Source organism: Centroberyx gerrardi, chromosome 17 (genome assembly GCF_048128805.1).
Source record: "Centroberyx gerrardi isolate f3 chromosome 17, fCenGer3.hap1.cur.20231027, whole genome shotgun sequence".
NCBI classification, from domain to species: Eukaryota; Metazoa; Chordata; class Actinopteri; order Beryciformes; family Berycidae; genus Centroberyx; species Centroberyx gerrardi.
In genome coordinates this window covers 6,008,750-6,023,047 of record NC_136013.1, presented here as the reverse complement: position 1 = coordinate 6,023,047, position 14,298 = coordinate 6,008,750, and the positions used below count along the sequence as shown (strand labels likewise).

General features: G+C 44.7%; 1 protein-coding gene across 3 annotated transcripts in view; it reads left to right on the top strand.

Moving 5' to 3' along the window:
• Positions 1-2,518: 2,518 nt before the first annotated feature.
• Positions 2,519-14,298, top strand: part of actn1 (actinin, alpha 1) — a 50,666-nt gene continuing 38,886 nt past the window's right edge. The window contains exon 1 of one of the 3 annotated variants that reach the window (XM_071896521.2): positions 2,519-2,972. In XM_071896521.2, the coding sequence (XP_071752622.1) occupies positions 2,871-2,972 (102 nt within the window). In that variant the 5' untranslated portion in view covers positions 2,519-2,870. The remainder of the gene's footprint in view (positions 2,973-14,298) is intronic. The other 2 variants (XM_071896549.2, XM_071896537.2) reach the window with 2 other exon arrangements.

Below are 14,298 nucleotides of genomic sequence, written 5' to 3'. Positions count from 1 at the left end.
CCTCTACTTGGTGTGGTTCGGAGTGAACTTTTCAGTGAGGCGGTCACTTATCTGCAGGAAGTAGACACCCTTCATTTAACCTCCATACTTCCCCTGGGACAAGTATTCAAACAGGGATATTGAATGCTTTAGTGGTTGTTTACATTTTGACTGGAGTGTGCCTGTTGGGTTACATATGGCTTAATGATTAATTGCGGGCTGTAGACGCAGAGCTGTATAAGTCGAAGCGAACATACTTTCAGTTGTAAAGTCAATCAAAACAATTGCAATTACCCTGAAAGTATACAATCATATATATATTTTACTATGAATGTACACAGTGCTCAAGCTTTAAGTCTTTGGCTTATCACATTAGAAAAAAACCCACAACAGACCCCTTTTTTTTTATATCTTTATCTTTATTATCCAGGACTGTGTCAGCAACACGCTACTTCACACTTACTCATACATTTACAATCACAACTGGGAGCTGCCCATTATCTTCTACTGTTGGCCGCTGGGTATTTCAACTGGAACGACTGGGAGTTCAGTGCCTTGCTCAGAGGCAGCCATGACTTTATTCACTCTCTTCAGACAGATTTTTCCAAGCCGATTCAGGATTTGATCCCACAACCTTCCACTCAGAAGCCAGTCACCCAATAATTAAGAATTAAGAACCTTTTACTGTCCCAAAGATTCCCATATATGGTTCTTTGGGATATTAAAAGGTTCTTGAAAGGTTCTTTATGGAACCAGACATGGTTCTTCTATGGCATCACTCTTTTTCTGTGTGCAGTGCAGTCTCTTACCCCTGCCCCCATACTCTTATCACATTATATTGCACAAGTGTGAAACTCTCGCTTTACTTTGAATAGTGATGTTTCAGTTTGCAAAGACCTTCCTCATCCTGTGCCTGGTTGCTCCTATGGACCTTCTTTTTAGTCACAGGTGCTGCTCCAGTTGTTTGACTACAAACACAGCATGTACAACTGAATTGGATTGTCATGGTTATCCATTCAGTATCCCATACATGGCTTAGGTTTAAAAGCGAGGATAACCACTTAAGAATTCCCCTCCCAACATGACTGGAATACCTTGGGATCTTGCCAAAGTCAAACGCACTGCATCTTCACATGACCTGTGCCTCTGAAAACAGGCTTTAGCTTCTTGAATTTGCACCACCGACTCCTCAAAAGATATTCTGGGATTCAGCTCGCTGAATAGTATTAAGTTGATGTAAAGTAGCCGGCCTATGCAAAATATCTCCGACTATCCAACCAAAACGGCCGCAGGCAACTAGTTTCAATTTTCAGATATTGCTGTTGCTTCTACATTGACTTTACATTTGTTCCTATGCATTTTTTGGTGCACCTCTGCACAGGAGTCGCACCCTGCTTCTTTAACCAGGACCCAGTCAGTGAGCTGGCAGTCTGCTCCCTGCTCGTGACATCACTTTCCCAAACATTCACCCTTGGAAGTTTGTCCATATATGGAAGAGCGCTCTAGTTTCTGACTGTCGGGGCTATCCCGTGTCGGCATCTTTCCTGGTGTGTGAGCGCGTGTGTGTGTGACTATGAATGTGAATGTGAATGTGTGTGTGACAGAGAGAGAGAGAGAGAGAGAGAAGGGAGAGTTAGTTTACCTTACAAGGCTGAGAGACCTGGCCACCGCTCCAAATGTTTACAGGACCTGCATTGATTCCAGTGACTCACCTTTCCTTGTCGGTGACTGGAAGCCTGTTAAGCGCATTTGCGATGCAACAACACATGTAGCGTACACACAGGTTTTAAAAAGGCCATTATTAGCCTAATGAATGGCCTGTAGGTATATAAAATTAAACCCAGGTCCCATCAAGGTAGCCTACAGTAGCGATTCTCTGTCCCACGCCCAAAACCAGGTATTGGAAAGGGAAGTTGTATAAGGAGCGATGACATCATTCCGGTTGCAATAAGTTATCATGTCAACTATTAATAAATAAACTATACATATTTGAAGGAAAAATGAATATCCAGAGTAGCCTAATTGTCAGTGTTAGGTTATTTAAATGAGCAGACTTGTGCTACAGAACGCTGCTCTCGCGTGAAAACCTCAAAACTCTTAATTTTTGGTCATTTTCATATTTTCACTTCAATTGGACGATTACATGATTGAGGAAATTCCCCCGACCTCTCGGGATAATGAAACCCTTTCAAAACCTGTCGGATGAATGTAAAAAAAAACCCCCAAAAAAACTGCATTGTCATCAAAAAATATAAAAGTTGGCAATTTGGAGTAACGAGATTTTCACCCGACGGCGAAGATTCCAGGCGTTCCATTGTTAAACAGTGTAACAGTTTAAGTATCCACTCAAACTGTCAGATGTTTGGATCGGTCAACCTATGCAGTCAACCTACACTTAATCCTCCACACCGACAGCCACGACAGCCAATCCCGATGCAGGGGGCGGGTCTTGTGCCACCGACGCGCCCAATCACATTCTCCCGTTGGCAGTCGATTGAATTTCTTTGAAGCAAAGTTTTGCGTCTGCCGCTCAGTAGACCTGCCTACTCCCAGCCTACCGTTGTGTAGCCTCCTGTTGAAAAAAAAAAATTAGAGATAGAAAAAGAAAGAGGCAGAGTGGGGGGGAAAGAGCTGCTGTGAGGCTAGTAGAGAGAGAGAGAGAGAGAGAGAGAGAGGGAGAGAGAGAGAGAGAGAGAGAGAGGGAAGAGACACGGTGAAGCCGGGGGTGGACCGTTAATTTCATCCACACACACCGTCTTGAATGCGTGGAGGAGAGTAGGCTATAACCTAATATTGCTGTAACATCACCTCGCCGAGGACCGGGGGAGAATACAAGAGGAGCAGAGAACATACAGAGTCATATAGCCTGTGTAAATATATATAGATATAACATGGATCAGTATGATGAAGACGAAAATGTTTACATGCAACAAGAAGATGACTGGGATCGGGATCTGCTCTTGGATCCTGCATGGGAAAAGCAGCAAAGAAAGGTGAGATAGTCTTCCTTCCCCGGTGCGTAAAGGTGCTTAGGTATTAGCCTGTTGTCGCCTATAATAACATTAATAATAGCCTAATAATACAGTTACAAGGATGTCGACCGCGAGCTTCTTTGGACTACTTTGATAAAAGATCCATCAGTCATTTTTAAGGATCGAGGCAGAACAGGGACAACAACTCAACAACCGATTGATAGTTATTGCTGTCAGTATCGCTTGGATAATCAATTGTGCCGCTTTTTTCCGAGTTAGTCTACTTTTAATAGACTGCCGATGAAGCGTATTTCTGCTGCAATATGCTCCGAAACTTTTCTCGTCTGCATATCTTGACTCGGATCAAAGACAGACACTGACACATATCCTGTAGCGTTATGAAATATCCTGTCGCAGCAATTATAGGCCCACCCATTATCTTTGCAAAGGAAGGGGGGGAGGGAAAAAAAAAAAAAAAGCCAATTAATACGGGACAGGACCAGGACGCCCACCTTTGCAGCGCAACAGATGTCAGCCATGCGCTTGACTGCATATGGTGTGTGTGTGTGTGACTGACTGCTCCCTCCGCGGCCCCTCCTGTCATCTGGCTCATGATGCGACGTGGATTATAGGCTATATACTTACAACCGAGGATGTAGTGGAGGGTCAGCCCACCTCGACTCACTTTATACCCAGTTTTTTTTAATTTCTGGAATAGAGTTTAAACCGCCATTTATAGGCTGGCATGATGGAGAGTCATAGCGTGCATGATAGGAAGTAGCGTCAAACTGGTGGAAGTTGTGTAAAGATAGGGGATTAACGCTTTTTTTTAAAAATCGAATTGATTATGGTTTGTATTGGTGGTTGTTTGCCGTATGATAATCACAGACTCGAGGTCATGGTTTACCTTCCTTTTTTATTTATTGCTACATTACTGCTTGCAACATTTGCAGTCCTTGGGTGATTATCATCTCTATATATGCACACGGGTCATCTTTATTATAAGCGGTTATGTGACATACATGATGCCGCCTTGTCTGACAAGCCCAGGTCATCTGCAGACTTCTCATGTCTGATGTTCTCTTTTACGACAGAGAATGAATGGTCGATTTCAAGAAGGGGTGTTACATTTTTTTTTTTTTTTTTTTTTTTGCTCCCCATACTTTCCTCTGCTTTGAAAAAGGGGGAAGAAAAGCGCTGTGGAATCTGAGTAAGCGCTGTGGTTTGGGCTGGGCTTGCATGGGAGCAAGCGTGCCCAAAAATGGTAATAATCGGCCCCTCTCGCTGCTGTTGGAAAACTTTTTCCCAGTTTCTTTTTTGCACTGCGAAAGCCTCGGCTTCTAGTTTCCTGAATTATGTCATCGCCGGGCTGCTACCGGGTGAAAGCGAATAATAATAAAAAAACGCAAAGGTATGCGAGATCCGAGGTCAGGAGTAAATAGCAGAGGAGCCCAGGACATCATCTGATGCTGCTGCTGCTGCTCTTGTGCAGTTTCAGTATGATAACTACTCATGTAAATATGCTTGAAGGCAGCTTTTGAACAGATGTACATACAGAGAAAGAGGCCTAAGGGAAATAGTAACACCTGACAGTTCGGTTCACACATCCCCCTCCAGCCCAACTCCAAATGAGTTCATCATGCTGATATACTTTTCACTGACGACCCTTAGACCTCCATGACTGCATGCGTGACCCTCACTGCTCTAAACATCCAGCAGAGAGGAATGTTTCCTTCATTTGTTCATATCCATAGAGAGCAGTGATAAGCGGTTTAATGCCGAGCTCTGACTAGACGAAAAGACAATTACAGGGTGGCAGGTTGAGAGGGATGACAGCAACCACTGGCAGGCACACACTGCTGTCCTCGGCCCCAGGGTGAGCATAGCTGACTGTCACACACACACATGTCCGCATGCGTATGTGCACACACACACACTACCCGAATTCCTTCCAGGCTTCATTACTTGGGTTTGCTACTGATGAACAGATTACCTAGAAGCCTTTGATGCTCTTTTTCCACAAGTAAAACAATTTGGTATTCTGATCTATGCAAGTCTTAAATGAATCAACCAAACTCTTCGGTATCCTTCCTTAGCTGGGTGCTTTAGTCAAATTCAATTGAATACAGCTTTATTTAACCCCTGTGGGGCCATTTAAGGGATGCAATTAAAAGGTACAAACGTTAAAAACAAGACAGAATAAACATATCACATCACAAAAAGAGCCAAGAAAGGAAAGATTACCAGATTAAGCTGGCCATTTGCCTGTTTATGGTATTGAAGTGCAGATTGCGGGCTATATACAGTCATATGCAGATAGCTGAAATTATAATAGTCTACAATTGTCCAGTGTTGGAAACTTCACGATTCGGCTTGCCTGTGTTTGCTGCTGCGCTCCTCTGTAGCTCGAAGACTCATTTTGCCATTCATTTGTTTGGCAGTCAGTGACATTTGGCTAGTGTGCGCATTTTACCACTAAACCAATCCTTCTTTGAGACCCAGGGACAAAAAACTGTCAAGGCAGAGTGATAGCACTGAAATATGTGGTGCTTTATATGTGCGGAAGTCTCTGTTCGATTTTAGAGTTAAATTACTTTTATATAACGGTGGTTAAACACAAAAAATTGAGTGTTCAGGTGAGGAAAAAACCTCCAGAAGTCTCTGTTGAGTTCCATTTTGCAGTTCTCTCTGACGCACATGAACACAGCCTGTCAGGGAGTGCTTTAAATATTTTGAGTCCGATGCAAGTCTTAACCTGACCCCCAAGTATAAAGGCCCTGGTATCCTCTTATCTTGGAATCTTAATGTCTTTCCAGACCCAGGTGTCTCTGCTGCGCCGTGCCAGAGGTTACTTAAAGCTGCAGGCGCAAAGTATTCCCTCATATATAGTATAGGACTTTTCTTATGTAGGACTCTGACCCCCCCGACTTCACATCACACACACACACACACAAAAGCGAAACCACACACACACACTATCCTAGGGCCCCGCATGTAATAAACAAGTTTCTCTGCTGTTTTCAGAGCTGGAAGGTGGAGTTCAGGTGTTGACTAATTTGTCCAGGTTTGTCCTTATAAGGAAATGAGCTGCACCTTCGATTGGCCCTGCCCGTAAAACCCCGCCCCCCCATCCTCCACAGACTGGCACTCCCCACCCAGCAGCACCCAGCACCCTACACCCACCCACACCCACATCCCCCCCTGCTCAGACTGTACTAGCCAGGATGCAGATAAGGTTAATTGATTCCATGATTTGTTCGCTTTTTGCCATGAATGTTTCGCTCGTTTTATCTCTGTGAGTTTCAGAGCGAGCAGTGTGGGCTGATGCAGCATCCTGACAAACATGGATCTTGTCAGGTTTTCTGAGTTGTACAGCTTTTTCTGACTTATGCAACCGAGGGCAAGAAAAAAATACTCCTCTTCATATCGTCTTCTGACCAGGAGCATGGGTTGTTGTTGTTTTTCCGTTTTGGAGCGAAAAAAAAAAAAAAAAAAAGGTCTGGGAGTCGAGGCTGACCAGCAGCACATCGCTCAATATCTGCTCACGAATCTCGATGCAGCACTCGATTAATCCACCCCGCAGGCAAGTCAGCTATGCGGGAACCTGTCTTTTGTGTGACAGATATGCAGGAAGTGCGCACTAACAGTAGGCGAATCAGTCATCAGACTTGTCACCACTTACTCTCCCCTGTTGACTAATCAGCACTCCCTGGGCGGGGCTGTCGCTGGCGGCAGGCGTCCAAACCAAGCATCCTGACAGACACCTCACCGACGTTTCGCTGCTCTCAGACAAAAAGCACGTACCTGTAAAAAGTACTGTATGTTTATCGGGGGCATGCTTATTTTCCTTTTGATTATTTTCAAAATTACACAGCGTGTCGCTTTAACAGGCTTCAAGGGTCCAAGGCTCATGAAACCCACTCAACACACACAACAAAAACAACAAATATGCAGTTATGTGGTTTTTCCACAGCAGCAGCAATTTGCCAGATTGCATAATGTCAGCTCGAGTCTGCGAGGCAGCTTGCCACCTCGCAGAATGCTTCCTGTCATCAGATTCCTCTGTTCCCATGATGCACCTTGCGCAGCCCTCTTTTAACAAAAGAAGAGGAGAGTCGCAGGCCAGCGGTGACAAAGCTAGGAATGTCAAAAGAGTGAATTCCCCTCTCTCTGCCCCACGCTCTGGCAGCCTGCTCTGCTCTCTACGCTGATGAAGGCGCTATGTGCTGAAATGTTGGTTCTTTTCACTACATAAAACATGAGCGCGCTGAAGAGGGTGTCGCTGTGCCTTTTCTCCATATTCAATAGGCTGTCTCGCTATATCATGTGATGTTTTCCGTCCTGCAGCCTGACTTTGGGCCCAAATCCCTGTTAGCTATACTGTCACCCAGAGCCACACTTAATATAATATTATACTGACTAAACTCACTTACAGTTATTAACATGTGAGTAGATAGTGCTTGTGTCATATCATAACCCCTTATTGAATATTTAGCACATCACATCTGTAGCCTAAGGGTTAGAGAAGCTGTCTTCTGACCTGATGGTCGTCAGTCGAATCCCCCGGAGCGGCCGGGAAAGTCTGGCCAGGGAATGAACACCTTCTTCTCAACAGAAGAAGAAGAAGGTACTGGACATACAGTATGTGCATGTGTGCTTTGCTGAGAATGAGAGTACGCGCTCAGCATCCCCTCCGTACGTAAATAAAGGTTAACAAATTACAGCAGCCTTGTGTCTCAGACGCCACAGCTGTCTGAATCAAAGATGCTGCAGGGAAATGAGCAACTGTCGGTTTCTCCGCAGGAACCATATCAGTATCCATCTGTCAGTCACTTAGTCATCTCTCAGGGCGACTGCTGCTCTCTGTGAAACGAAGAGGAAGAAGAAGAAAAAAAGTGAAGATTCCAGTAGAAGATATCTTAGTAGAGGTCCTGAGTGCTCTTGTGTGCTCGTATCCCCCTGCGTCTGGTCACTGTCATGGTTAATGCAGCCCGGCTATAAATCCCGACGGGAGCTTCGCCTCCCAATCATCCCGCCCCGGTCACGCTGTCAGGCCCCTGCCTCGTTTGTTCTGATTGATGGGGTCACGCGCCGACACCCGGCTGAGGTCCGGGAGCGTCCGCTCGCCCCATCGCGGGAAGTTTTATGCACGCGCTCCCAAGTTCAGCCCGGCGGTAACGATCAGAGGCGGAGCTGGATGGCGTCCAGGTTGGGAGCTGCTGTCGTCTGATCATTCTCAAAGCATGAATCAGCCGTTCAAGATGCAAGTCGTCTTTACTCATCTTTAACTTTCCGCTCACTCACTTCTCTCTCTCTTCCCTCCCATCCTGCATTTACATTTTAGGCATTTCGCTGACACTGTTATGGACTTACAATAGGGGTTCAGTTCAGGGAGAGTGCGTTTCCTTTACTTCCCGCACCCAGATTTTCCCAGTTGGGTTTTGAACCTACGACCCGCCGCTCACAAGCTCACTTTTCTCACTTTTCTCACCACCCGTCTCTTCATCCTCTCCTTTTTTCATCTCTTCCCTTTCCCACCCGCTGAAAGCTGATCCTGTGTGAACATGGTCAGCGTTTGACGGAGCCCGTTTTATAATTAAGCGAAACATCTTGTTATCTGACGCTAATGAGAAGCTTTCAGTCGGTAGCGAACCCTCTACACTTTACACCCTGAAGCCCTTCGCTGATGTATGGTCTGTCGGGAGATACTGACCTGTGTCTAATGACTCTTACGTAACCCGACTCTGTCTCAGGAGCTGTATTGTTCTCCGGTGCTGTGAGGTGTATTGTGGCCCTCATCGGAGAACCGGTGCCACTGTTTACCCAAGAAAGAGTCAAAAATAGACACAAAAATAGATCCTTTAGAGACTTGGGTATAGACTATGTACACATACAGTATCCTACAGTGTATTCACAATTAACACGCATTTTCTTACTGCCCATACTGTTCAAAATACCAGCAGCTTTCACTCTTTAACAAGTTGATTTTTAGAAAGTAAAAGAACTTCTAAACAGTGTTGGTTAACTGAAAGTGGGTGGCAGAGTAGACAACCCTACCAGCCACAACACAATTTTCCCAACATTTAAGCGGTTGGTCTCAATTTCATCCGGATATTTGCTTGGACATGGATGTTGCCTCCTAAAAAGCCTACTGGTTGTTTTCCAACTTGCAAACTGGCAAAGTAATTTGATAATCCTGCCCAACATGTTTTTGGTACATAACAAAACATTTGCATTTTTATTCTCTTTGGTTATTGGTGGACTACTTCCCTTCTCTGTGCTTTTTTTTTGGTCCAATAGCTGTTGCAGTGCCAATGATTAGGAAAGCCTATCCCAGCTCTGTCTGTCTGAACAGAGATGGAATTTGAACCACAGCAAAACTTCTCATCTTTTATTGGGCTGGTCTGGAAACGATTGTTCATGCTATATTTACAGTTTGTCTCGTCCCTTGGACTGTTTCTCCATTTTTTTGTATCAGGAGAGTCAAAGCCGATTCTTCCTCATCAAGCTGTACGCTGCATCTGGGCTTTTCGAATTCCCTGTTTGAAAAGTCAAATGTGAGCAATTACCAGCCTCTTATCTGAACTGCTCCCAAATGCCAGGGCCTTGATGCAAATTCTTGCATAGCTTATTTTCTCAGGCTCATGCTCCAAATTTAGACAGAAATGGGCTCCGAGCTCTTGGTTATAGGTCATTAAAACTGTTTCAAGGCCAATTGTGCAATGGATGTTAACAGCTTAGTTCCAGGGGCTTGGATGTGTTTGACTGCCTTGCATCATTTAGACTTTAATAAATAGCTATTCATCCTGCACAGACCAAAGCTGAGTGTTTCATTTGCAGCAGGGTGGTGGTGTTGAGACCCCGGCCAGGGAGCTGTGTGAATTCCACATCCACCATGGGATTTGGGGTCAAGGTGCACTTCCTGTGGAGCAGAGAGTGCAAAGCAAAAAAAAACCAAAAATAAAAAAACCCTGTAAAGTCAGAATCTAACGCTGGAGTTCGTCTGGAACCGCTGCCTAGTTCTGGTCACATGTCTTCAATAGCGGACGACCCCTAGGCACGGAGGGGGTTTATAGGCGATCTGTCTGCATGTTTCCAAGGAATTTTCCAGCACCACATGGGAAGGATGTAGTCGGGTCTTTCCTCGACTAATGCTATTAATCAAACCAGGCATGCATTCTTATGTGTATGTGCTCGCTGCGCAGTCCCTCTTTGAAGCCGAGGGGGGGTTCGTACTGTACTGTACCGCGTGAACATGTGAGTGTATTAGCTCCGTGCCTCGCGGTCGCCTCGGCTCAGGAGCAGCTGCTATGTGCCTCATGTAAGTGAAAGCAGCTTTGAGTAAACAGACACCGTGGTAAAGCAGGCAGCAGGCACACCTTGCCATTCAGTAGCCGTGTGGGCGGAGCTCAGGGGAGAGAAAGGAGAGGGAGGAGGGAGGAGGTAGGAGGGGAAGGAAGGAGGGAGGAGGCTCAGACAGAGGAGCTTTCAGGTCTGAGCACAAAGAGAGCGTGTTCAGGAGGCCATCCTTTGTCGCACTGTCGACCTGGAGTCAATAATTTATCATCACCGGCCAGGCTGGCTTATAAACTATCAAATTACTATTTCCTTTTCAGTTGCTTAAGGGTGTGTCCCCCCCCCCCCCCCCCCCCCTCTCCCTCTCAGCATTCTTCCTCTGTAATTCATCATCACATTCATATTCAGTCACTCTTTATGGACGGGGCTTTAGCCAATGCACCCACGCTTAATTTTGGAGGGAGGATGTCTTTTTAAACTTGTAATATCTGCAAGATCGTAGGTTTTTTTTGATTGTGGTGACATCTTTGGTGCCAAGCGCTCGTTGCTGTGGTGTTTCTGCACTGCACTTCCTAGAGATCACCTGTCAATCAGACAGTGTGGGCGGGACTGTGGCGTCTTTTTCCTTTGGATGGAGTTCAGCCGTGGTGGCTATCGCTGCTCATGCTAACTACCCAGTTCTTCTTCTATTTATACCAAACTGGTGTCTTTATACCAGACACCATCTAAATGTAAAAGCGTTCATGAACTGAGTATAGGTTGAATCACTTTTGTGTTATATGAATTGGCAATAGAGAGTAACAAAACAGACATTTATTTACATTAAAATGTTATTACGTTAAATGTTTTTTAAGCCAGTCACTGTCACACAGATGGATGACGGTCAGACTCAACTCACATCTGAAGTCCTTCCCATGATAAAAGTTCATGACATCTCCTCAACCACCGGCCTGTTATTGTTCCCTTCTTTCGTTCCTCTCATCAGTTTCTCTCACCATTGCTTCCCTCTCTGTCTCTTTCACTCTTTCTCGCTGCCATCTCTCTCCCTACTGCAAGATGTGAGTGAGTGAGCGGGCGGTGATGGATTTAAGGAAAAGTTTTTTTTTTCCTTGTCTAGTTTTAGACTGAGCGCGTTGAAATCTCCCTCCAGCCTTATCAGGAGCCTCTCTATTCCATAGGGGAGAGGGATGTGCGTCACTTTTATTTGCTCTATGTGTAATAAAGATGCAATTGCAATGTTTGGATGATAGACAGGACTTGTATGGCTGATGGTATCACAGTTTTATTTACATTGTGGACACTTAACTCTTATTCAGAGGGACTTAAAATGAATGCAACAAATCGACGTACATTCCTAAGTCCACAGTGCCCTAATATAGATATCAGCAATATTCCTGATGATGTATGTATGAGAAGTGCTTGGACATAAATAAATCCATCAGTCCATGTTGGTGAGTCCTTGGGAACTAAGTGACTTTATTCTGAAAGCCGAGGCCGGAGGCTATTTGTTCTGCTGCACTCTTCCACTTTTCTAAAGTGGGACAAGTATTGAACGTCTGAATTTCAATCAGTAGCTACTATTGATCGTCTGCTCCGCTGGCAGTTGTGGTCAGTTAGAATATAGTTCACCCCCTGCGGGCGTATTGCATTGTGCACCGATGGCTGTGCGGTGTTTGTGATACGATCTCACCAATTAAACTCTGCGGCAACAACAAGCGTTAACCCGTTGATTTTTGCCACGAGAGTCTCTCTGCGCTACTCTTCCCTATTGTTGATTCTTTTCCCGCGTACAAATGTCCAATTTTGTGACAATAAACAACAGCAGCTTCTGTAAGTGCCCATGGCGGATCTCATTACAGTTTGGCTGGCTCGTATAACAGACACCTCCCCTTGACAACCCCACCCCTAGTAACCCGGCACAAGAGGAGTGCCCGCCTGCTACTTGTCGGTGTGTCAGCTTCCCCCGGGCCGGTGTAGTGGAGAGCCCTTGGCAAAGTGGCCAGGCAGCGGAGTGGTGTGAGCTGTGAAGTGCTGGCAGGTGCTGCGGATGGTGGAGGGAGGGAGGGAGGGAGGGAGGGAGGGAGGAACAGCAGCAGTAGTTCGTTTGTAATTGTGATTACTTGGAAAATACAATAGCTCAAAGGCCATGAAGGGCTGTCAGAGGGCTGATGAGTGGGTGTCCAGGATCAATCTCTTGGTCTTCTTCTTCTCGTTGTTGTTGTTCATCTTCCTCTCGCTCTTTCGTTCCTCTCTGACTCTCCGCCTCATAGTCATGATCTTTTTCTCTCTTTCTTTCTTTCTTTCTTTCTGGTAGGTTGTAATTACAGTACAACCTCTGTGACCTTCCAGAGGTCCGGCTCAGAAAAGCCAGGGAAGAAACACGGGACGCGTAAAATACTGTTCCGCATGCAGCAGCTAATGTTATGTCACTGACTGCGTTTACATGCATGGAGAAACCCGGCTATTGGCCATACTCTGGTAAAGATCTAATTTGGTTTAAGCTGTTTACATGCAGCTTTGATACCCTGTGATTGAATCTCCCCGTTTCCATGAATAACAAAATATTTACAAAATATTCCTATTCATCTGTGGTGAGCAGCAATATAAAAAGTATGACAAGGTGCAGCCACCAGCTCCTCTCATTAACTCAGCAAGAGGTTACTTCTAATACAGGGAAAAGAAATGATGATCCCAGTAGTAATCGTAAGTTTTGTTGACATCTAAGTGTGCCCATAATGCTGTGAGAGACTGAGTTTGCACAAATGGAAAAAACAAAAGGAAAAGGAAACATGCAACAGTAACCTGTTTAATATGGGAGTAAGCCAGGCATCTTATCTGGATTTCTCATAACTGGAGTATGAGCTTTTGACATTTACACGCATCAGTCCAAAACAAACTTGAGCAACATTAGCTAGCTAGTTGGCATTGAACTTTAGCAACCGTAAGTGTGATTTTCCATTTTCAAATTTTTGTTTTACCATTTATTATACAGGTGTTTTGATAGATCTAAGGTCATGCAATGCTGAAAATCGAACTCAAGTGTATTTTGAGGATTATAAATATGTCAAAAGTAATGCTGTGTAGCATTTACAGTGTATGCCGCCATGTTGATGTGACGTCAGATAACTGCATCTCTTGCAGTTCTGATTGAAGGGCCGTTCCATTGCATTTTTCCTAGGAGGAACTAGGCAATTCAGATTTTCCAATATCACGCAATACCACACTGTACCAGCAGCATGAGAAGCAGCTGGTGCAGCGTGGGTATCTCTCAGCAGAGTTGATGTCTTTGTGTATTGTTAGACACGAGTGAATTTGGACATAGTGTTTGAACAGAGTGCACCACTCTGAAGGGACGGTGAAGGGCCTTGTTTCATGCAGGGGTCAGAGCCGGTCAAGTGTCTGGGGCAGTGAGGCTGAACTGCAGCAGCATGCATCGTACCCGTCCAAAATGAAAAGCAACTTGTCATGCAACTTGTGATCAAGGTTTCAGTTTGTATAAGCACTTTGGACATTTTCTCGACACCTTTCTCCCCTGAAACTAGCTTTCATTTCAGGTTTTTCAGGTTTATTTACTGAACTGAAAAAGTTAAGCTTCTCTCTTTCACTTGCATGTGGAACTGATGATCAGGAAGGTTAATTTTATGCATCTGCGGTCCTCAAAGGATCCCATGTATAAACAACAGTGAGGCCAGAGTAACAAAAGGCTCTAGTTGACCCCCGCCCACACTCTTAAAAAATCTGTTTTGTTTTCCACGTGTCCGAATATTTTACTTCTATAACTACTGTAGTTTCATAAAATATACAAGCTAAACAACTATAAATCATCAAAAACCACTATACATTGTTAATTTATACATTTTTATCAAAGCTGTGCTTAGTACACCAAGCACAAAATTAGCTAGAAAAAAAATAAAAACAACTTTAACAGCCACATCTCAATGACATATTCCCTGTGGGCAAACTTATTTTTTTTTTCAACTTAACTTATAGACATGCCTCAACATTTGACATACTGCTTCCTAACAAAAATAGCTGATAATTTACTGAGGCT